The sequence below is a fragment of the Chamaea fasciata genome, unplaced genomic scaffold (genome assembly GCF_029207755.1).
Source record: "Chamaea fasciata isolate MVZ Bird 193981 ecotype frontalis unplaced genomic scaffold, bChaFas1.0.hap1 SCAF_17, whole genome shotgun sequence".
In the NCBI taxonomy this organism is placed as follows: Eukaryota; Metazoa; Chordata; class Aves; order Passeriformes; family Sylviidae; genus Chamaea; species Chamaea fasciata.
Genome location: NW_027094102.1, coordinates 13,551,693 through 13,572,768, shown reverse-complemented (window position 1 = coordinate 13,572,768; position 21,076 = coordinate 13,551,693). Strand labels below are relative to the sequence as shown.

At 53.6% G+C, this 21,076-nt stretch overlaps 1 protein-coding gene across 1 annotated transcript; it reads right to left on the bottom strand.

The window, feature by feature from the left end:
* Positions 1-4,666: 4,666 nt before the first annotated feature.
* On the bottom strand, positions 4,667-19,893 carry LOC136298499 (centrosome-associated protein CEP250-like). The gene is made up of 17 exons (XM_066199239.1): positions 19,885-19,893; positions 16,947-17,083; positions 16,452-16,605; positions 15,107-15,387; positions 13,853-14,012; positions 13,042-13,258; positions 12,293-12,426; positions 10,662-10,976; positions 9,733-9,926; positions 9,387-9,514; positions 9,045-9,214; positions 8,118-8,297; positions 7,375-7,509; positions 6,955-7,098; positions 6,223-6,503; positions 4,969-5,128; positions 4,667-4,768 (listed from the first exon to the last, which is right to left on the bottom strand). Exons 1-17 carry the CDS (start codon positions 19,891-19,893, stop codon positions 4,667-4,669), a joined length of 2,901 nt encoding a protein of 966 aa, XP_066055336.1.
* Positions 19,894-21,076: the final 1,183 nt, after the last annotated feature.

Here is a 21,076-nt window from a genome sequence, read left to right as displayed (position 1 = left end):
CTGGACCCAGCACTGCTTCAGAATTCTCCTTGCCACCCACAGGCGAGTCGGTTGCTTGCAGCAGCTGTTGGTTGACAGGGACTTTTCGACACTTGCCATCGCAAGGAAGACCCTCACCATCTGCATGGGTGCTTCGGGGGAAACCAGACCACCCCACCTATTCTCTCCCTCTCTGGAGAGAGGGAGCCCCAGCTGCTGTTTGCCTGGAACCTCACCAGAGCTGCCATCGCCAGGATGCTGCAACAGACAGGTGAGAGAACCTGGGAAAACCAGGCCCCCACCTTCTCTCTCTCCCTGAGGCTGCCCTTAACCCCTGGGATGGCTCAGAGCTCGCATCAGTGGCCCCCTGAAGCTGCCTGAGCCAACGGTGCCCTCTGCCCAGGTGGGGCATAACTACAGCAAAGTGAGAACTGCTTAATGGGTGGGAAAAGTCTGTTCCTGCTTTGGGGGGCTGTTGTTGTTCATTCTCTCTTGTTACATATGTGTATACATGTATTCCAGTAAAGAACTGTTATTCCTTTTCCCAGATCTTTGCCTGGAAGCCCTGCAATTTCAAGTTTTAATAAATTAGAGGGAGGGGGCTATCTTTCCATTTCAGGAAGATTCCCAGCTTTCTTGGCAGACATCTGTCTTTTAAACCAGGACAATCTGCTGTCATTAATGGAAGAATTGACCTAGGAGGGAAAAGAACTCACAGAAGCACAGTTTCAGCCCTTGCCTAGGAATTGTTCCTGACCTCCACAAAACAGGGGCTTCCATGGTTTGTGGAATAGCCTTTGAGTGATCTCTACGCCCCGGATTTTATCTTCCTCAGAGTGCTCCTTCCCACAGTATGTCACACCTGTCTGGCACAGTTCTTATGCAGCTGGCATCCGCTGTCACCAACAACAGGATCACTTTACCCACCACCCTCTCCCTCCAGTGAGAGGGAGCATGGATCATTACATTTTTCCCACATAAGATATGGAGCAGAAATCCCTGATGTAAATCCTGCCAATTCTTTCTCAAGATTTACATACAAGCAAAGATGCCTTGCAGAAAAATCTACCTTCTTGGATCCCTGGTGGTCAGTGGCACGAGCAGTGTACCCTGGAGGACGGTGCTGACTCCAGTCCTTTCTGACACCTTTGTTAGCAAAGCGGGGGATGGGGCAGAGTGTGCGCTCCCACAAAACCGGGAGGAGTGGCTGATGTGCCAGAGAGACGTGCTGCCATCCACAGGGACGACAGTTCAAGGGTGACAGTTCAACGCCAAGTGCTGAGTGCTGTCCTTGGGAAGGAACAACCACAGGTACCCGTATCTTCTGGGGTGGAAAACTGAGGTTAGGCAGGGTCCTGCTGGGCACCAGGATGCCCATGGGCCAGCAGTGTGCTCCTGCAGCAACGCAGAACAGAGCCCTGGGCTGCACTGGGAGCTGTGACTCGGCTGGTGAAGGGAGGGGATCCTTCCCCTCTGCTCCCCACCAGTGAGGCCAGCCCTGGGGTGCTGGGCCCAGAGCTGGGCTGCCCAGTAGAGGAGACAGGGACAGACTGGACAGAGGCCAGCACAGGGCCATGAAGGTGATGGGGGGACTGGAGCATCTCTGCCATGAGGAGAGGCTGAGAGAGCTGGGACTGCCCAGCCTGGAGCAGAGCAGGCTCAGGGCATCTCACCCCTGGGGATAAATACCTGGGGGGAGGCTGCAGAGGGGCCAGGGCCAGGGACAGCCCCAGGGGCCAGAGGCACAAGGTGACACATTGGAGGGGCCCTCCGAGCTCAGGAGACACTTCTGCACTGGGAGGGTGGCTGAGCACTGGTGCAGGTGCCCAGGGAGGTGGTGGAGTGTCCATCCCTGGAGGGACTCAAAAGCCCCCTGGACACATCCTGGGCAGCTGCCCCTGGGTGGCTCTGATGGAGCAGGGGCTGGGCAAGGTGACCTCCAGAGGTGCCTCACCCAGCCTGAGGTTCTGTGACTCTGAGAAAAAACAGGTTGCAGTTTCCTAAGGACAAATGGAAAAGCTCCACACATGGCAGGTTTCTCCTGCCCTCACCAAAGTGGTTCATGTCACATGTTTCCCTTCTGCACATTCCTCCCTGGAGGGAGGATGCCCCTAAGGTCACTCCTTGAGGCAGAGAGAAGTGTTTGCCTGTTGGAGTCCAGGACATTCCTTTGGGCACCCTGGGAGGCCACAGACCTCGGCAGAGAGGTCTGGGACCCTAGCAAGAGGGTTAGAGATCTGTACAGGGGGGTCTGGAATCTGTACAGGGGGGTTGGAGACCCTGGCACAGAGCCCAGAGAGACACTGTCTTTGACTTCAGTCCATGCAAAAAAGCTTCTAACACTGAGAGAAGAATTACAAGTCACAAAGATGTAACTGACAGTAGTGTAGTGTGTCGCAGGGTGGAAAATTTTGTAGTTTTAGGATTCTTAGTATGTAGGTGCATGGAGAACAAGATGGAGGATTTAGGGTGTTGCCCTGAGTTCTTCCTTCTTCTCCCCTGGCGTCCATCTCCTGGTGACGGTGGCACAAAGTAGTTTAAGCAGATTGGGTCAGAGTAGAGTTGACCCCTTTAGTGTAGGTAATAGGCATTGGCACATAATTGCAAATAATAGACAGGTAGTTATCTGTATAAAAGGCAGCGACCTCCCATGGCGGGGGGAGTCGTCCTGTGTCCGAGCAGCTGTGAACATCTCAGCCGGGCACAGAGAAAATTGTAAGATAAGAAACTAATAAACAACGCGAGAAACCAAAGAGAAAAAGACCTTGAAGACTCCGCTTTTTTCTCGCGTCTGGCTCGGGGCCTTCAGAGGGCAAAAAGGGCCCACTCGAACCACCACCTGAATCTCGGGAAAAGAAAACCAAACCTGAGATTTGCCCATGGTCATTGGTTTGGGTGATCAGTCTTTACTTAAGAACTGGTTTTGCTGGCTTGAAGGGAATTGCTTCAATGTTGGTTCAAATAGAACTCACTATACCGGAAGCTATAGTTCCCTGTACTGGGTAGTAAGTAATTCTGAGAAAGATCTTTTCATTTAATCATGACCATAATAAACTCTTTATTTGCCTACAAATACAACCTTCGTGCCATGGAACACAGTTATATAAAGGTTCAATTACACCTATACTATCCTTTAAACACAAACTACTGACTAAGTCTATGGCTGCATCCAGCGGCGTCCGGGCTCTTCTCTGAGAAGTCGAGGAAGCAAGGAGGTCCTTTCTGCACCTTGTGACTCAACAGGAGCGTCCTGCCTGCTCCCTGCACAGCTCTCCAGGTGGTCCTGCTGGTCCCGGGCCAGCTGTGACTGCAGCAGGGACACCTGGAAGAGGCAAAGGCCCGGCTCAGACAAGCCCACGCTGGCAGGAGCATCTGCAGCCCCACGGAACCGGCTGTCGGGGCAGACACAGCCTCCAAGTCCAGCCCTCACCAACACTCTGCCCTTGGGGAAGGGGAAAGGAACAGGCTCCCAGACTGCCCCTCAACAGAGCTCAGAGGATCAACAGCTCCACTTCATGGCTGGCAAACCCTTCCCACGTACATCCCTCAGCCACCACAGGTCTATTAGAGAGAGTTCCGACAGCATTTAGGAACCCAGCTCTGATTTCCAAAGCACAGACTTGGGCCACTGACCCCTTTCTCCACAGGCTGTGCCTCAGCACAAGGGCTACTGCTCCTCTGAGCTACTGAAGGACTCTTCCTGAGACGCCGATATAGTCTGCCGGTCAGACTGGGAGACAGGCAACATAAAGTGTCTGGGGGGAACACTCTCCTAAAAGTTCTGATTCTTCTCCCTTCAGGTTCCACCAGCATGTTGGATGGGAGAAAGGGTCACAGAAACCTGTCAGCAAGCGTGGAGCAAAAGGATCTGTGGCCATCAAGGCATGGAGATCTCTGCTCTGAGACTCTGAATTGCACCAGACAACACTGGGGGCAAAAAGCTCTCTCTGGGGGCTGTGCAAGAGAGGTCAGTGAGTGTCTGGGGACACGGGGCCAGAGAGGCAGCAGAGTGAAGGTGCCTTTGTTAAAGCCATGGGCTGCCACAAGAGAGAGAACAAACAGAAGGGTGTGCCCACAGCAGGCACAGGGAGAGGCAAGGAAACAAGCAGAGATCTCCAAAGCACTGCCTGGGCTAACATGTTGTGTTCCAGAGCAGCCCCGAGGCTCTGCACAGGCAGCGCACTTTACCTGCTCGCCAGTTCTCCTGGGCTCAGTAGTTGATTCAGGCTTCTTTGTCTTGACCTTCTGGAGACTCACACGCAGCTGGGACACTGCAGCCCGCAGCACTTGCACAGAGTCCTTCAAGCGCCGTTCTCTTGCTCGGGACTCCTCCAGCTGCTGCAGCAGCTGCTTCTCTCGAGCTGCCTGGGTAGCCTCCATCTGCTGCACTGTGTCCTGCAGTATGTGGATCTGGAAGATGGATGCACAGAGCCTCAGGGACAGGGCTGCTTCTGAGGCTCAGAGTGGGCAGTAGGGAGAGCAAGAATAGAGAAACGACGTCAAGCAAAAAACACGCCGGAAATAGAAAGCCCAGAAGCAAGGATTGTAATGGAGACAAATGTGGAGAAAACAGGGAGAGGGAGGCAAGGGCCATCCTTGAGGCTGCAGCTCTGAACACCGGCTGAACTGGCTGTGCTGGAAGTGCCCTCCCCAGCCTGCCACAGCCACGTCTGTGTCCCCACATTGCTCAGGGCCTGGCACAGGCACCAACTCTGCCTGGGACAACACTGCTAACAGAGGGACAGAGAAGCTCCAAAGGAGTCCGCTGCAGCCTCTCCTCCCACATTTCCTGCTGGGAGCCGGCAGAGAATGGGTGAAAACAGTGGCAGCACAAGGCACCACATGCAGACTTGGCCTCAGGGTTCAGCAGCAGCACAAGGCAGAGCACGGCAGCAGTGGATGCTGCTGGGAGGGAAAAGAGCTTGGGGCCTCCCAGCCAAAGGTGGTGGTGCGTGTCCCTGGAGAAGAGGATGCCAGTGCACTGCTTACCTGGGCATTGAGCTCGTCCACTTCTCTTCTATATTCGCAAAAGAGCTGCAGGGGCTCCTGAAGAGCAGAACGAAGCTCAATCACCTGAGTGTTCAGTGCCAGGTTCTTTTCTTCCAGCGATCTGAGGCACAGGTTCTTTTCCTCCAGAGACAGAATCAGCCTAGAAGGGAAGCATGCAACTCCTTACTTCATGATATCACATTCCATGAATCCTTAGTACTTCCATCACCTCAGGGAGAAATGCTCTGTCTGATGAGGTTTCTCTAAACAACTTGGCTGTTTGTTCCCCCTGCAGTCCCAGCCCAGCATGTGCCCACTCTGCTTTTGTTCCTGAAAGAACAGGGAGTTCCTGCCTACATGCCCAAACTTCTTTTTGAGATGGGAATGTGAGTACAAACCTAACAAAGTCTTGCAATGAAGACATTAGGGGAGAGGAAGAATTTGCTTCTAATGAACCATGTTCCAAGGGGGAGAGGTTGGGCCAAAATGGAAGAGACATTTCCTTCCCCCATCTTGTATGTCCAGGCAGGAGGAGCAGCACCCTACAGCCAGGGGATCTCTGGCAAGTTCCCTAAGATTTACCAGCACCCATCCTACTGTCAGCTGCAGGAACAAAGGCCAAAGGCAGAAGTGGCAACGGAGGCTTGAAGCACAACCTGATGGCAGATGCAGAAACCTCCAGGCAAGCAAGAGTGCCCTGCCTCTGCTTTGTCGTCGTCTTCTTGGAAGAAGAATCCGGTGGCACTGAAGACTGGCAGGACTTGATCAGCTGGAGGAGCCCCCCTAACCCTGGTCTTGTTTCTTGCATTCTCTGCACAGTCACTACCGCCTGTGACTGTGGAGGGTGTCAGGGACCCTGCTTGACCCCTCTGGGCACTGGGGGCATTTTATGAGGAACAATGCAATGGAGACATTCTGGTTTCTTGGGTGCCTCTGAGGGCAGTCTGGCCTAGGACCGCAGTCAGGGCCTTAAGATGGTTCTGCCCAGCAAAGGCATCAGACGCCAGGCTGATCCAGATCCCAAGGGCTTCAAGTTACAGCAGCCAAGGTGCAGCTGATGGATGTATCCAGCTCCTTGCACTGCAGCTTGGGCAGTGTTAACACACCCACCTAACGTACACAACACAACATTCCCTGGAGGGAAGGAGCTACCCCCAAAGCCTTGCTTTGCAGAAAAACTCTAACTGGAGGTTTAAAGGGAAAGAAAATGAAGGTAAAGACAATGAGACCTGTCTGCACGGACAATTCACTTACCTGGCTTTTTCACTCTCTAGGGCATTCACAGAAGCCTGCAATTCTGAATTTTGCCATGCCACTTCTGCCCAATGACTCCTTTCAATCTCCAAGTTCTGCAGGTGCACTTGCAGCTCATTTTTCTGATCTTCTACTTTCTCCAGCATCTTCTGGACTCGCTCATCCCCCAACAGCTTCTGCCTTGACTCTTCCTGGGCCTCCCTCACAACTTGCTGGGCTCTCTGGACAATTCTTTCCTGGGACTCTCGGGAGGCTGCCAGCTGGGATGTCAACTCTCCCACCTGCAGTCAAGCAGAACAGAGCAATCAGAGGCTACAGCCACAGCCTGTCACTGTCAGCCACAGCAGAGGCTGTGAGGAAAAGGAAAGGACAACTTTCCATTACTCCCAGTCCTGAGACCACCAGATTCACAATGGATATGGACAAGGTGTTTCAGTCTCGAAGTGGCCCTCCAAGAGCAACTGAAAAAGCACCTCCAAAACCGAGGCCAGCAGTAGGAGGCCAGCAGGAATGCATGCTGATGGTTCCCTGGCCAACAGCCCAGAAGACTAACCCAGCTGTCCAGGGCAGCAGCTGAGATTCAGCAGAGCACTGAGTGTCCTTCCGAGCAGCTGCCATGGAGTCCCCAGAGCACGATGGATCACCCCATCAGCTGCTGTTCTGCCATGGAAAGGCTCGAAGGGCACAGACCCCTTGGTTGGATGACTGCAGTTCCTGTGCTGTCTCACTCACCTGATTTTGTAGAGCCTCCCTCTGCTCAAGGAGCACATTCATTTCCTCTTTGATGCCTTGTACTTCTTCCTGGTGCCTCGTCTGCGCTGCCTGGAATTCATTCTGAGCCACCTGCAGCTCAGCTTGCAGCTCTGCCTTGATGGTCTGGCAACAAAATGCAGAGCAGCTTCCTGAGATCTTTCCTCACGCCCAGCTTTTCCCACTTGCTGTCTCAAAATCTCCTTCCTTCCACAACTTCTTTTGGCTTCTCTTCCCAGCTCTGCTTCCACTGCAAGCCTTCCTTCCTGGGGCTGAGCTCTGCAGCTTAGCAGGCTCTGTGCTCCCAGGGCCTGAAGCAGCCCTTGCCTCCTCAGTCCCAGGAGCTGCCTTTTGTGCCCTTGTCCCTGCGCTGCACTCTGATTCCTGCCTACTCAGGCTTACCTGCCCCTTCTCTTGCTGCGCTTCCACCTCCTGCCTGAGCTGCTGGACCTGCTGGCACGCTTGGCTGAGCTCCCGCCGAGTTTGGAGCAGTGCCTCTGATAAAGCATTTTTCTCATTCTGCTCTTCCAGCAGGACCTGCACAGAAGGAAAGAGCAGAGGGCTTCACACTTCTCCTGCAACATCCGTGTCGCAGGAGGCAAAGAGTGATGGGCTCACGGGCTCGCAGAGCACTGGGCTGATGCTCCCCTGGGCCACTGTCTGCCCCGAGGGAGACACAGCTTCCCAGGAAGTGACTGAAAACACAGCCCAGAAGATATCTCTGGGTTACTGTTCAGAAATACTCCAGACGAGTCTTTAAAAGGATTTTTCTCTTCTCAGCATTCCTGCTGCACCTTCCCTGTGCCTGTAAAAGAAAAGCCCTACAAACTCCCTTTGGCTACGAACACCTACCAGTACACTCCAAAACAGGTGTGGTAAGAAAACAGGGAAGATACTCTAAAGTAAAATTCAAAAATCGGAGCACAAGAGCAGCACAAAAATCTCAGCTGAAAGCTGATGTTTCTGCCCGGCTTCCTACGAGGGGGCTCATTCCTGGTCCCAAAGATGGCCCCGTTCACCTTTCACCTTCCCACATTCAAGGCAGAAGACACGCAGGGCATGCTCCACACAGCCCCATATGCTGCCATCTCCCACAGCTCCAGCCTTGCAGAAAATCACACCAGTTCTCCTTTCACAATCGTTACCTCTCGCTTGGCATCTTCAAATCTTGTCCGTTCTTCTTCCTGTTGTGCCTGCAGGGAGGCAACTTTCTGCCTCATCTCAAACAGCACTTTCTCGTGCTCCTCCTCTCTCCCTGCCTTCTCTTTTTCCCATTGCTCCAGCGTCTCCTGCATCTCTGCACGGTGCCTTTCGCGCTCACTTGCCTGAGGAGGGGAGGAGAAATTTGCAAGGTGAAGTCCCCGGCAAGCTCCTTGCTGCAAAATGTGAAGCTTCATCCCTCCCACTAACCCCAACCTGAAAAGACTACAGCACTGACTTTCTGCCCTCCAGAAACCACGTCCTGTCAGGGAATTTAAAAGGAGGCTCAGCAGGTATAAGAATCACGGACTCGTGGAATGATTTCTGTTGGGAAAGACCTTCCCAAGCATTGAGTCCAACCACTCAGGAAAGGAGGTGTCACCTTCCCCTCTCTGATGCCCCAGGAACAAGCACTGAAGGAGCAGGGACAAGGGGCGTGTTCCATTTGCTTCCAGCCCAAAGCTAATCCATTTGTCCACCACGGAAGCACAGCAAGGAAGGAACCGAGTTCCCAGGCCTGCAGCCAGCAGCACTGTTGGCATCTGCTCCACGTTGGCATCTGCTCCACGTGGCAGGTGGGACCTGGGGACAATCCTGCCCTGGGCTGCCACGCTTTGGCTGGACACTGCCCAACCTGCTCTGGAACTCGTCTTACACCCTGACTGGAGCCCTGGCTGCATTTACTGTCCCAGCACCATCCTGGGGGCCTTCAGGTGCCTCCAAGTCCGAGCCGATGGCTCTGCTGCCCGGCCCAGCAGCAGGAGTCCTCTGGCAGAGGATTGCTGTCCTTTCACACCCACCCAGTGGCTCTGCTTGTGCTAAACCAACCCACAGTGCCAGCCTGGACAATTCAGAAGTGTATTGTCCCCTACCAGCTCTTGCAGGAGCTTGTTTATTTGCAGTTGCTGAGCAGCTTCCTGAAGCCTGAGGCTTTCGTGATGCTGCTGCTCTGCCTGCAAGAGCTGTTGAGCTGTGTCTTCCTGTTCCTGCCACCTGACAGCTCTCTCTGCTTCCAGCTCATGTTGCAGGCCCTTCACTTGTCCTGCAAACAAGACCAACAGCAAGAGTCAGAGTCTTTACTGACTTTCCTGACCTCAGGCCCTTTCAGTGCCCCCAGCCCCACCACTCCTCAGAAGCCCTGTGGACAGAGGTGGCTTTACAGCAGCCTCTCTAGGCAGGGGCGGCACCACAAACAAAGCACACGAGGTTCTCACCTTCTATCACCTCCTTGGCCTGTGTCATTGTGACCACTTGAGCCTGCAGATGGTCCCTGGTCTTCTCCAGCTGAGATATCTGCTGCTGAGCAGCAAACAGGCTGCATTCCAGGCTCTCCTTTGCCGATCTACAAGTAGCAAATATGGAGAGACATGAGTTGCTTGCTCCTGACGCCCACACTCTGGTATTCCAGGACAACATGGCTCAAGATTCCCACACATGAGTATGAAAAATGGGAGGCATGGAAAGTCGTCCAGGGAAGGCACATTTGTGCTATTTCAATGGCAAAGCAGGGCCCTCTGAGGGAGTGCCCCGGCTTTCCTTATGGCCTCCCATGGCCTTTACCTGGTCTCTGCCAGCTGCTTGGAAAGGTCATGTCTGTGCTGCTCCACGGCTGCCAGTTGGCCCTCAAGGGCAGCCTTCTCCTGGCACAGCAGCTCCTTCTCTCTGCACACCTGGGCCAGTGTGTGCCCTTGGCCAGAGGATTCCCGGTGCAGCCGCTCCAGAGCCCTCCTTGACGACTCTTGCTGCTGGGAAACCTGGAAGCGGGACAAGGTACAGGTCGAGCCCTTCCTCAGGAGCCCTGTGCAGAGCCAGCCAGTGCCAGCTCGCAGGCAGCCAGAGGACAAGGAGCACCTGTGCTCTGGGCTCAAAGTTTCACAGCATCTGCCCTATGCTGCTCTGATACCCTGAGCTCCAAAAGCCTCTGGCACTGCTCCCTTGCAAGTGCTGTGTCAGGCCCTGCTGGCTTTCCTGGGACCAGACAGCTCCTTCCCAACAAACATCCCTACTCCTGACTCCGTGTCGTCACTCAGAATTACCACATCTTCTACTACTGCCAAAACAATTTACTCTGAGCACCAGCAGTGCAGACGCTTTTCAGGCACTGGTCCAAAACTCTGCTGGGTTTAGTCCCTCACTCTGCTCACCTGCTCTATTCCTTTCCACACCAAATCCAAGTTCCCATGTGTCCCCGCCCCTTGTGTGGGCACAGAAGAAGCAGCTCCCCATGCCCAGCTTTTGGCCTGGAGCTGATTGGAACAGCAAACTCCAGAGCTGTGTCAATCATTCCGGGCATGCCAGGAAACAGTCTGGCGGTCAATGGTCTCTGGCTGGAGCCAGGCACACAGACAAGGCTGCCTGCTGCAGCCCAGGCTGCCTTGCCCAAGCAGGCCTGGACTGACGGGGATATAGAGTCCCACCTCTTTATGGGAAACCTCATTGGAATAATTCAGGGATGTTGTAGTGGACTAAAGGTCAATGCCAGGGCCTACCTGGAGATGAGACTGGCCCATGCCAGTGTCAGGAGCCCTTCCCTTTGGGATTGCCAAATCTTTCTTCCAAGTCCTATTGGCAATTTCACTCTTGTGCGGTGCAGCACTCAGGACTTGAGCGTCCTGTCTCCCTTTGAGTTCTTTTCCTGTCAGATTCAAGGTGGCAGCAGCCCCATGCTCCAAGTCCTCCTGCATGCCTTCCCTCTCCATTTCTGGTTGCTGGGTTATGTCATTCCAACTTTGCATGTGGGGTGCACGCATTTCATTCTTCTTTTCCAGATCTCTCATCTTCTGCTCGTACAATTGCCGTTCATGCTGCCAAAACAGGGAGAAAAAGGGTCCCTCATTCCCTCTCTCAGTTTGCTTTTCATACCACAAATGGACTCCTGCAGCAGGGGCAGGCACGAGCTGCCCCTCTCTCTCTGCCTCTCGGGATGCCGCAGACCTTTGCTGGGCCCCCCTTGATGCTGCATCTTTCCCAGCTCACTCAGCCCCTCCCAGCTTCCTTTCTGCCCTTCCCCGACCTCTTGCAGCTCCACTCCCCTGTTCCTTTGGGGAGGAGCTGCCAGAACTGCAGCCAGGATTTCAAGTCCACGCCAAGCAGGATTTAGGCAGTGCCACGAGGCTGTGCTCTCCATCAGGGAGGAAGGGAAGAGCAAACACCCCCAGCATTTCATTCCCTGGAGCTGGGCCCAACAGGACTGGATTCTCACCTCTCCTGTGTAGAGTTTCCATGGCACCATCCCCATGGCACCACTGCCCTCTTGGAGCAGCCGTGGCCAGACCAGTCTGTCATTCTCTGCTGCCACTCAGGACGAGTCCTGCCCTTGCAGGCACGTTGTATTGCACTAAGTAGTTAGTTCGTTTTGCACTGGGTGTTCCTGGTCACACCTTCCTGTGCACCTTTGCGCCCTCTTCACCTGATACCCTCTATCTCTCCCCTCCCCCTGAGTCAGCCCCCACTGGTCAACAGACTCCCCTCCCCTCACCCTCTCCCCTAGGGCTTCAAACTCCCCACACGGGGGATCTCACCCTCTCTTTCCTCCTAGACATTAAGGTGTGAGTTCTACATTAAACTTGTGGGACTGTTCCCACGAGCAATAAGAGCGCCTTTTGTCTTTGATCATCGCCCTAGCCCAGATTCCCCCCTGAGATCCACAGCTAGCCAGGGCCGGACCGAGGGCTGAAGGAACTAGGGCACAGGCACACGTCCTTATCTGGATCAGCATTTGGCTTTCCCCTCTTCTCTCCCCACTGGCTGCTCTCAGATGGCCAAGGCCGAACACATTTCTATTAACAGCAAACTTGCTCTTCTCACCACTCCTCCAAGGTCCAGATATTTAGAAATCTCAGCCTGGGTTTGGACACTAAAAATTGCCCAAACTATGCAATGTCACTAGAGACAGTGTGGACATTGAGAACTAAAACTTCTAGGGCACTGAATTCGCACCTGGAGGAAAACCAGCAGCCTCAGCACCACCTGGCTTTGGCATGACTACAATATCTTTTCCTCCTTTTTCAGAAGAATGAAATTAGAAATGTTAAACTGGAAAAAGGAGCTCCTTAGAACTAGTAACGCAAGGTCCAATCATAGCCAGGAAACGGCCCTTTGTAGCATCCGCCAATCTCACCTGCACATCCTTCCTTTCCTTCTCCAGGCTCTCCAACTGCCTTTGCAGAGATGTCACCTTCTGACGAAGAGCCACAGCCTCTTGCTTCAGGACATCTTGAAAAGAGGTATTCTGGTGTTCTGCTCTCCACATTGCTGCAGGAGGGAAGGGGAAGGACAAGAAGGGGGAAAGCAAAGCAAAAGCAAACTGATGTGCATCCTGCAGAGCCAACAGCACTGTCTTCTCTGCCTGCCTGTCTTTGCCAGGCCCTAAGCCCACAAGGGCGCCAAAACTGACAGAAATGAAGGAAGCTTCCAGGCAGAGAGAAAAGCAGGAATGGAAGGGGCAAGGTTCAGAAGAGTAGGGAAGTGTCTTTGCTCCTGGACTTGTGCAGAGTGAGCAGTCCAAGAGAGACAAAGGAGCAGGAATGCCTGTGCAGCCCTGCTCCAGACAGGCCAATAGCCTGGAGGCTCTGGCAGGGCCTGGAGTTTGGGGGAACGGAGCTGAGGCAGCCAGCTACAGCTCCTTAGCACAGACAGGGCACCTGAAAGGCACCAGCTGTGCACGGGATCAGCCACAGCACAGCCAGATGGCACTGCCAGCCATGGCATCTTTCTTGAGAAAAAGCTTCCACTGGCACTAGGATGGATAAATCTCCTGCTGATCGTTTTCCCCCTCTGCCATCCCTGGGCACTTTTATTCTGTGTGGCATCAGACATCCTCGCTGGCAAGACAGGATGGGGCAATGGGTGGAAGAGGAAAAGCTGTACCTTGCTCACTTTCCTCCAGCTGTTTCAGCAGCTTCTGATTCTTGGCATTTAGTTGGTCTCTCTGAGCCTTTGTATTCCGCAGCTTCATCTTCAGGGCCTTACACTGTATGACCATGGCCTCTGCTTTTTTCTCAGAGCTCTGGAGCCGCACACAAAGCTCAGACACCTCAGTTTCCAGCAGCTGCTTCTCTCGAGCTGCCTTCTCCTTCACTGCGTCCTGCAGGGTGTGGATTTGGAAGATGGATGCACAGAGCCTCAGGGACAGGGCTGCTTCTGAGGCTCAGAGTGGGCAGTAGGGAGAGCAAGAATGGAGAAATGACGTCAAGCAAAAAACACGCCGGAAATAGAAAGCCCAGAAGCAAGGATTGTAATGGAGACAAATGTGGAGAAAACAGGGAGAGGGAGGCAAGGGCCATCCTTGAGGCTGCAGCTCTGAACACCGGCTGAACTGGCTGTGCTGGAAGTGCCCTCCCCAGCCTGCCACAGCCACGTCTGTGTCCCCACATTGCTCAGGGCCTGGCACAGGCACCAACTCTGCCTGGGACAACACTGCTAACAGAGGGACAGAGAAGCTCCAGAGGAGTCCGCTGCAGCCTCTCCTCCCACATTTCCTGCTGGGAGCCGGCAGAGAATGGGTGAAAACAGTGGCAGCACAAGGCACCACATGCAGACTTGGCCTCAGGGTTCAGCAGCAGCACAAGGCAGAGCACGGCAGCAGTGGATGCTGCTGGGAGGGAAAAGAGCTTGGGGCCTCCCAGCCAAAGGTGGTGGTGCGTGTCCCTGGAGAAGAGGATGCCAGTGCACGGCTTACCAGGGCGTGGAGCTCGTCCACTTCTCTTCTATATTCAGAACAGAGCTGCTGGGTCTCCTGAAGAGCAGAACGAAGCTCAGTCACCTGAGTATTCAGTGCCAGGGCCTTTTCTTCCAGCGATCTGAGGCACAGGTTCTTTTCCTCCAGAGACAGAATCAGCCTAGAAGGGAAGCATGCAACTCCTTACTACACGATAACACATTCCATGAATCCTTAGTACTTCCATCACCTCAGGGAGAAATGCTCTGTCTGATGAGGTTTCTCTAAACAACTTGGCTGTTTGTTCCCCCTGCAGTCCCAGCCCAGCATGTGCCCACTCTACTTTTGTTCCTGAAAGAACAGGGAGTTCCTGCCTACATGCCCAAACTTCTTTTTGAGATGGGAATGTGAGTACAAACCTAACAAAGTCTTGCAATGAAGACATTAGGGGGGAGGAAGAATTTGCTTCTAACGAATCATGTTCCAAGGGCGAGAGGTTGGGCCAAAATGGAAGAGACATTTCCTTCCCCCATCTTGTATGTCCAGGCAGGAGGAGCAGCACCCTACAGCCAGGGGATCTCTGGCAAGTTCCCTAAGATTTACCAGCACCCATCCTACTGTCAGCTGCAGGAACAAAGGCCAAAGGCAGAAGTGGCAACGGAGGCTTGAAGCACAACCTGATGGCAGATGCAGAAACCTCCAGGCAAGCAAGAGTGCCCTGCCTTTCCTTTGTCGTCGTCTTCTTGGAAGAAGAATCCGGTGGCACTGAAGACTGGCAGGACTTGATCAGCTGGAGGAGCCCCCCTAACCCTGGTCTTGTTTCTTGCATTCTCTGCACAGTCACTACCGCCTGTGACTGTGGAGGGTGTCAGGGACCCTGCTTGACCCCTCTGGGCACTGGGGGCATTTTATGAGGAACAATGCAATGGAGACATTCTGGTTTCTTGGGTGCTTCTGAGGGCAGTCTGGCCTAGGACCGCAGTCAGGGCCTTAAGATGGTTCTGCCCAGCAAAGGCATCAGACGCCAGGCTGATCCAGATCCCAAGGGCTTCAAGTTACAGCAGCCAAGGTGCAGCTGATGGATGTATCCAGCTCCTTGCACTGCAGCTTGGGCAGTGTTAACACACCCACCTAACGTACACAACACAACATTCCCTGGAGGGAAGGAGCTACCCCCAAAGCCTTGCTTTGCAGAAAAACTCTAACTGGAGGTTTAAAGGGAAAGAAAATGAAGGTAAAGACAATGACACCTGTCTGCACGGACAATTCACTTACCTGGCTTTTTCACTCTCTAGGGCATTCACAGAAGCCTGCAATTCTGAATTTTGCCATGCCACTTCTGCCCAATGACTCCTTTCCCTCTCCAAGTTCTGCAGGTGCACTTGCAGCTCATTTTTCTGATCTTCTACTTCCTCCAGCATCTTCTGGACTCGCTCATCCTCCAACAGCTTCTGCCTTGACTCTTCCTGGGCCTCCCTCACAACTTGCTGGGCTCTCTGGACAATTCTTTCCTGGGACTCTCGGTAGGCTGCCAGCTGGGATGTCAACTCTCCCACCTGCAGTCAAGCAGAACAGAGCAATCAGAGGCTACAGCCACAGCCTGTCACTGTCAGCCACAGCAGAGGCTGTGAGGAAAAGGAAAGGACAACTTTCCATTACTCCCAGTCCTGAGAGCACCAGATTCACAATGGATATGGACAAGGTGTTTCAATCTCGAAGTGGCCCACCAAGGGCAACTGAAAAAGCACCTCCAAAACCAAGGCCAGCAGTAGAAGGCCAGCAGGAATGCATGCTGGTGGTTCCCTGGCCAACAGCCCAGAAGACTAGCCCAGCTGTCCAGGGCAGCAGCTGAGATTCAGCAGAGCAAAACCTCTGCTGTTTGTGTATTTGCCAAATCTACCACATACCCCAGAACTGAGACTGTGTGACAGACCGTCGGAAACAAGCCCTTCTCTCGCAGCTCTCCTGTAACACCCAACGCAAACCTCCCCTGGTACAGCCTGGGGTCATTTCCTCTTGTCCTGTCCCTTGTTCCCTGGGAGCAGAGCCCGACCCTCACCTGGCTGCACCTTCCTGTCACAGGGAGTTGTAAAGAGCAAGAAGGTGCCCCCGGAGCCTCCTTTCCTCCAGGCTGAGCCCCTCCAGCTCCCTCAGCTGCTCCTCATCACACCTGTGCTCCAGACCCTTCCCCAGCTCTGTTCCCTGTTTTAGAGGCTCTGTGGCTGCCCAAAGCAACAAATTCTGCAGAAGCAGGCAACACTTTGCTCATGAACATGCCTATCCCTGGCTAATAAATGCGTATGCTGCCTTCTGCCAGGTGTGCGCCGCAGTGTCCCTGTCTTCTACTGCCAGAAACAGTATCTGGGCTGAAGTGCTTGGCACAACTCCCAGTCCCACGGGTGCTGCCTCGGAATAAGGTGTCCAGAGCCATGGTAACATCATCCTTCTTTTGCCCCAGCAGATTCCTCTGAAGCTGCAATTACTCCAATGTCTGCCTCTTGACTTCCCACTGGCTCTGCAATGATGGGTCTTGTCCCTCGAGTGCAGCCAAGTCCTCCACTGTACAAGAAGGGCCAAGACAAGTTTTCAACAGAAAACCAGTCTCATTTCCAAAACCAACCTCCATCCTGTCCTGCTGCTCTGCCTTTTCTGCCTGGGCTGACGCTTCCTTCTGCTGCTTGGTGTTCTTCTGACGCAGAAAAAAGGCTCCTGGCTCCGGGATCCCAATGCATTGATGCAGCATTTCCTTGGACTTCTCAAAGTTTTCACAGTCACTGCAGAGGCAAGGCACAGTCAGAAGAACCAAGAGGCCCGAAGAGTTCCCAATCCCATTTTCAGCACTCCAGCATGGAGCAGGGGGCAGTGGGCTAAGGAAGACCTTGCTCTTTCCCTCCCAGGAAATCCTCCAGAGGCAAAGGGAAAGGAAGGCAGGACTTTGCCTTCTTGCAGCGAGAAGCAGTGGCTGGGCAGGGGCACACAAAGAACAGAATTCAGGGAAGCAGCACAACCAGAAGGAGTCTTCTGTGCCAACATGGCTGTGCACCTCCCACACGGCCTTGGGAGTCACAGTAGAGCATGAAAAACCCAGACAGGAGGAGGAGGGGGAAATGCTCACCTTCTTATTTCTTCTACCAGACAGTCTATGTTCTCATGGCGGCTTCTGAGCGTCCGGCATTTCTCTGCCATTAGCTCAAAACGTCTCTGCAAGCGCTCACAATTCTCCGTGGCTTTCCGAACCAATTTAAAGGGATACTGCGCATCAGTGGATGTCAGAGTTGAGAGGGTGCTCCCAGTTGAGATGATGGAATTGGCCATGCTGTCACTGTTGTCTAACAGCCCCTGCAAGCCCACATCCAGCTGTTAGTCAGGTATTCTGTTCCTATTCCAAAGTACCACTGAGATGCCTCTTCTGCTCCCACAAGAAGCAGTGTCCGTTAACGGAGAAGCGGTTTCAAAATCCCGGCCAGCTCAGCACAGTTTACTCACCTCAGGGGCTCGGGAGGAACGTCCCTGGTGAGAAAGCCCTCGAGCTCCCTGGAAGAGCACAGGGAAGAGCATGCTCAGACTGCATGGCTGCCCCTGAGGCAGTGGCCTCTAAGTGCTTCCCAGCCTGTCCCAGAGCACAGCAATTCCAGCAGAGCTCTTCTTCCCCCCCACCCCCCCCCCCCCCCCCGGGGAATATTTTCAGCCCAGTAGTTTGACAGCAGCACAAATGAACATGCTGGAAGGTGTCTCATCACTTCTAAGAGCACCAGGAGGGGAACTGCCCGGAGCCCCATCCAACCCGGCCTTGAACACTCTCAGGGATCCAGGGGCAGTCACAGCTTCTCTGGGCAACCTGTGCCAGGGCCTCAGCACCCTCACAGGGCAGATTTCCCTCCCAATATCCCATCCACCCCTGCTCTGTCTCAGTGGTAAGCCACTGTCTCTTGTCCTGTCCCTGCAGGCTCCTGGCTTAAGTCCCTCTCCAGCTATCCTGAAGCCCCTTCATGCATTGCAAGAGGCTGTAAGGTCATCCTGGAACCTTCTCTAGGCTGGACATCTCCAACTTTGCATCCTTTCCCCTTGGCACAGGTGCTCCAGCCCCTGGAGCATCTTCCTGTTATCCCTGTGGCCTCCTCCAGGCCACTGGAGATCATCTCGGACATGTCTGGGAGAAACCCATTCTTGCCTCTGGGAAGCGCTGAGGCTGTGCTGTAAATTGGGCTGAGGGGAAGGCAAGGAAAAGCTGCTCCCTTGTTTGTGCCCACGGCCTCCAGGGGGACAAGGATGGAGGAGGCGATGTGGCTGTGCTCTGGGATGGCCAGGAGCCTCCCATTCCCTCCCACGCCTGTCCCCATGGAAAGCACCAAAGCTACTGCCAGCTCTGAAACAGCCAACTGTGAATCCCTTGCTCTTCCCAAAGGGAACCGTTCCACACGGCATAGCCCAGGCCCACCCAGGCCCCTGCTGGGCTTGGCACAAGGAGAGCAGCAGCTTTCTCACTCACCCGCCGGGTCTCCATCCGCCTGTTGGCACGAGCAGTGACCAAAAGTAAGTGTCCAAAGGTCCTTGGCCTTTGCGGGGTCTAAACACCAGTTTCCAAAGGCCTTTGGCCTTTGCAGGGTCTAAACGCCAGTGCCCAAAGGCCTTTGGCCTTTGCGGGGTCTAAACACCAATCTCCAAAGGTCCTTGGCCTTTGCGGGGTCTAGACACCAATCTCCAAAGGTCCTTGGCCTTTGCAGGGTCAACAGCACACAAAGTGCTGTCAGTATTTGCAAAGTCCAAGCACCAAGGTTCGCCAGCTGTTGACAGCTCCAGGGTCTAAACCCCAATAGCCAGGAGCTGTTGATTGTTGCCAGGGTCCACCCCCCAACATTCCATGGCCTGTTGACAGTTGCCAGGGTCTAACCTCCAACATTCCATGGCCTGTTGACGGTTGCTGGGGTAAGAAGCCCAGCATTCCAGGGGCTGTTGGAGAAGCCCTTCCTGGCTCTCCCCCATCCCAGCTCCCTGCTGGCCCTGGCACCTGCCCTACCTTCCCCCGTGTCCCCAGAGCCCTGCTGGGCAGGGACCTGGCTCATAGCATGAGTTCAAAGTTGCTGGTCCAGACAACATCAGTTTTAAGGCTCAGCATTCTCACGACCTGCATGCTCTTTAGGGATGTGCTTAGTTCCTGAGTCACAGAAATTCTGTCTTCCCTGACAAAGGGGAGATGTAAGAAAAAGGCTAAAAAGGTTCTTGGTGCTTACAAATACTCATGGAAAGTAAAGGTTTGCATTTAGAACGGCCACATGACGAGAAAAATGGTGTTTGAGGGGCTTTTCAGATTCCTACAGAGAAAAGCCGAGAGCTGCAGTGTTTAAGGCTCATAAAATGGATTAAGAATCCTGAGACAGCCACAAGTGCATTTTTTTCCTCTGCTATCTCTTTGGCAATATATCATTAGGTGTTCTAGGCAGAAGAAAAGTCTTGCTGCTTACATCAAAGATTCCTCACTAGGCCCAGACCTTCAAGAACCATATGGGTCTGTTTGGAAAAGCGTCGGCAAGTGGTTTTTGCCCTCATCTTTGGCAGTGTTTGCCTGTGTCCTAGGAGGATTTGTGTGTCCCAGTTGACAGGAACTGGCTTCTGAGCAGGGCACAAATCCTCCGTGGAAGAGAAGAGCTGCACCTGCCTTCTCCAGGGCCTGACTCTCCCGAGACTGACGGCCCAAGGATGTCACTGCCAAGTAAAGCTTCAGAGACCAAGGCAGATTCAAGTCTCTTCTTTCACAAGAGCAGCCTGGGACTCCTTGAGCAGAGCTGCAAAGGAGCACGACAGCTCCTGGTGAAGGTCTGACAGCTCCTGACTGGTCCTTGCACAGCTCTCAATGTAGTTCTTCCCATGCTGCTTCCCTCTGCTTCCCTCTGTGATAAACTAAGATTAGACAACGCCGAGTAAAGGAAGTTACTAGTTGTAAGTTATGAGGTTCCATACATTAGAGGTTAAAACGTCGTTTATAAAAGCTGTAAAATCCCCGTTCCGTACCCCAGATCCTGTCCCCTCCCTCCTCCCTTGGAAACCCCACTTACCTGTCTCATCGTCCTAGGCTACCGACCCCATGCTGAACGTTCAAGTTGAAAAGTTACTAACTATACCCCATTAGTGGTTACATGCTATATTTATCCCAGTTGTGCCCATGAATTGTTACACGTTATATGTATCCCAGCCCGAGTTTTTTCTTCCTTGAGCTGCAAGTTTTGTACCCCTTTTGAAACCCCTTAGAATGCCGTAGCAATTCTCCCAAGTTGGACTGCTGCTGCTGCCCTGCTGGCTTCCCGCCAGCCATCCTTCTATTTCCTGCTAGCCATCTTCCTCCATCCTGTCAGCCCCAGCCTGCCTATCAAGCTGCTGTTGCCACCCCTATGGAAATTATGGAGCCCCACTGCAAACTGGGACAGAACTGACCCCAACAGTCCCCGGCCCAGTTGAATGTACAAAGAATTCAACCCCCCGGAGGACAGCAGTGGACTGTGGACACCTTGAAGTGTTGGCTGACTGATCCTGGTGTCTGGCCATGACCTCAAAGACACTCCGAGGGAAAGACACCCCTAGACTCGAGGAGCCCCAAGGAGTTCCTGAGGGCTCCCGTGTGCTGAGCGAACTCCCGGATCTGCAGCGGTCTCCGCAGCACCGACTCGGCACCACCTCCTCAGCGGTGGAAGCGAGACTCCCCAGCGGCCGGTGTAGGGCATGCCTCTGACCCAGCCCCTTTGTAATAAAGGCAATTAAGGAGGAAACATTGTCTCCTGCCCATTTTTAGCACCCTCTACTTCCCTTCCAGAGCTACTGGAGGACTCTTGTACTTGAGCTGCTGCACAGCCATGCCAGACATGAGGGGAACGTGGTGCTTGGGGTCTTTTGGTGCTTTCTGGAGGCCTTTTAGCACCCCAAGCCCCATTCTACACGCCCCCATTTTTTTATTATACGTTAACTCTGGCTTTAACTGATTTATATTTTTTCATATTCATTATGCTTCTAGTCAACTTTACTTCACTTCCAGGGACTCTTAAAGGTGTTTTGGAGGTTTTCTTGGTTTTGCCACCTTTGAGTGCGCAATCTGCCTTTTCCCCCCGCCATTGTTTAAATATAACAAAAATATAGCCTTGAGTATTTCACAGTTATTCACACGTATTCCGTTTGTGTCAGTCTTGTTGAAATTTTGAGGAGGTTTTGAGGCTGTTTTGGGTCCCGGCCCAGCCGCTCCCTGAGGGGAGTTTGTCT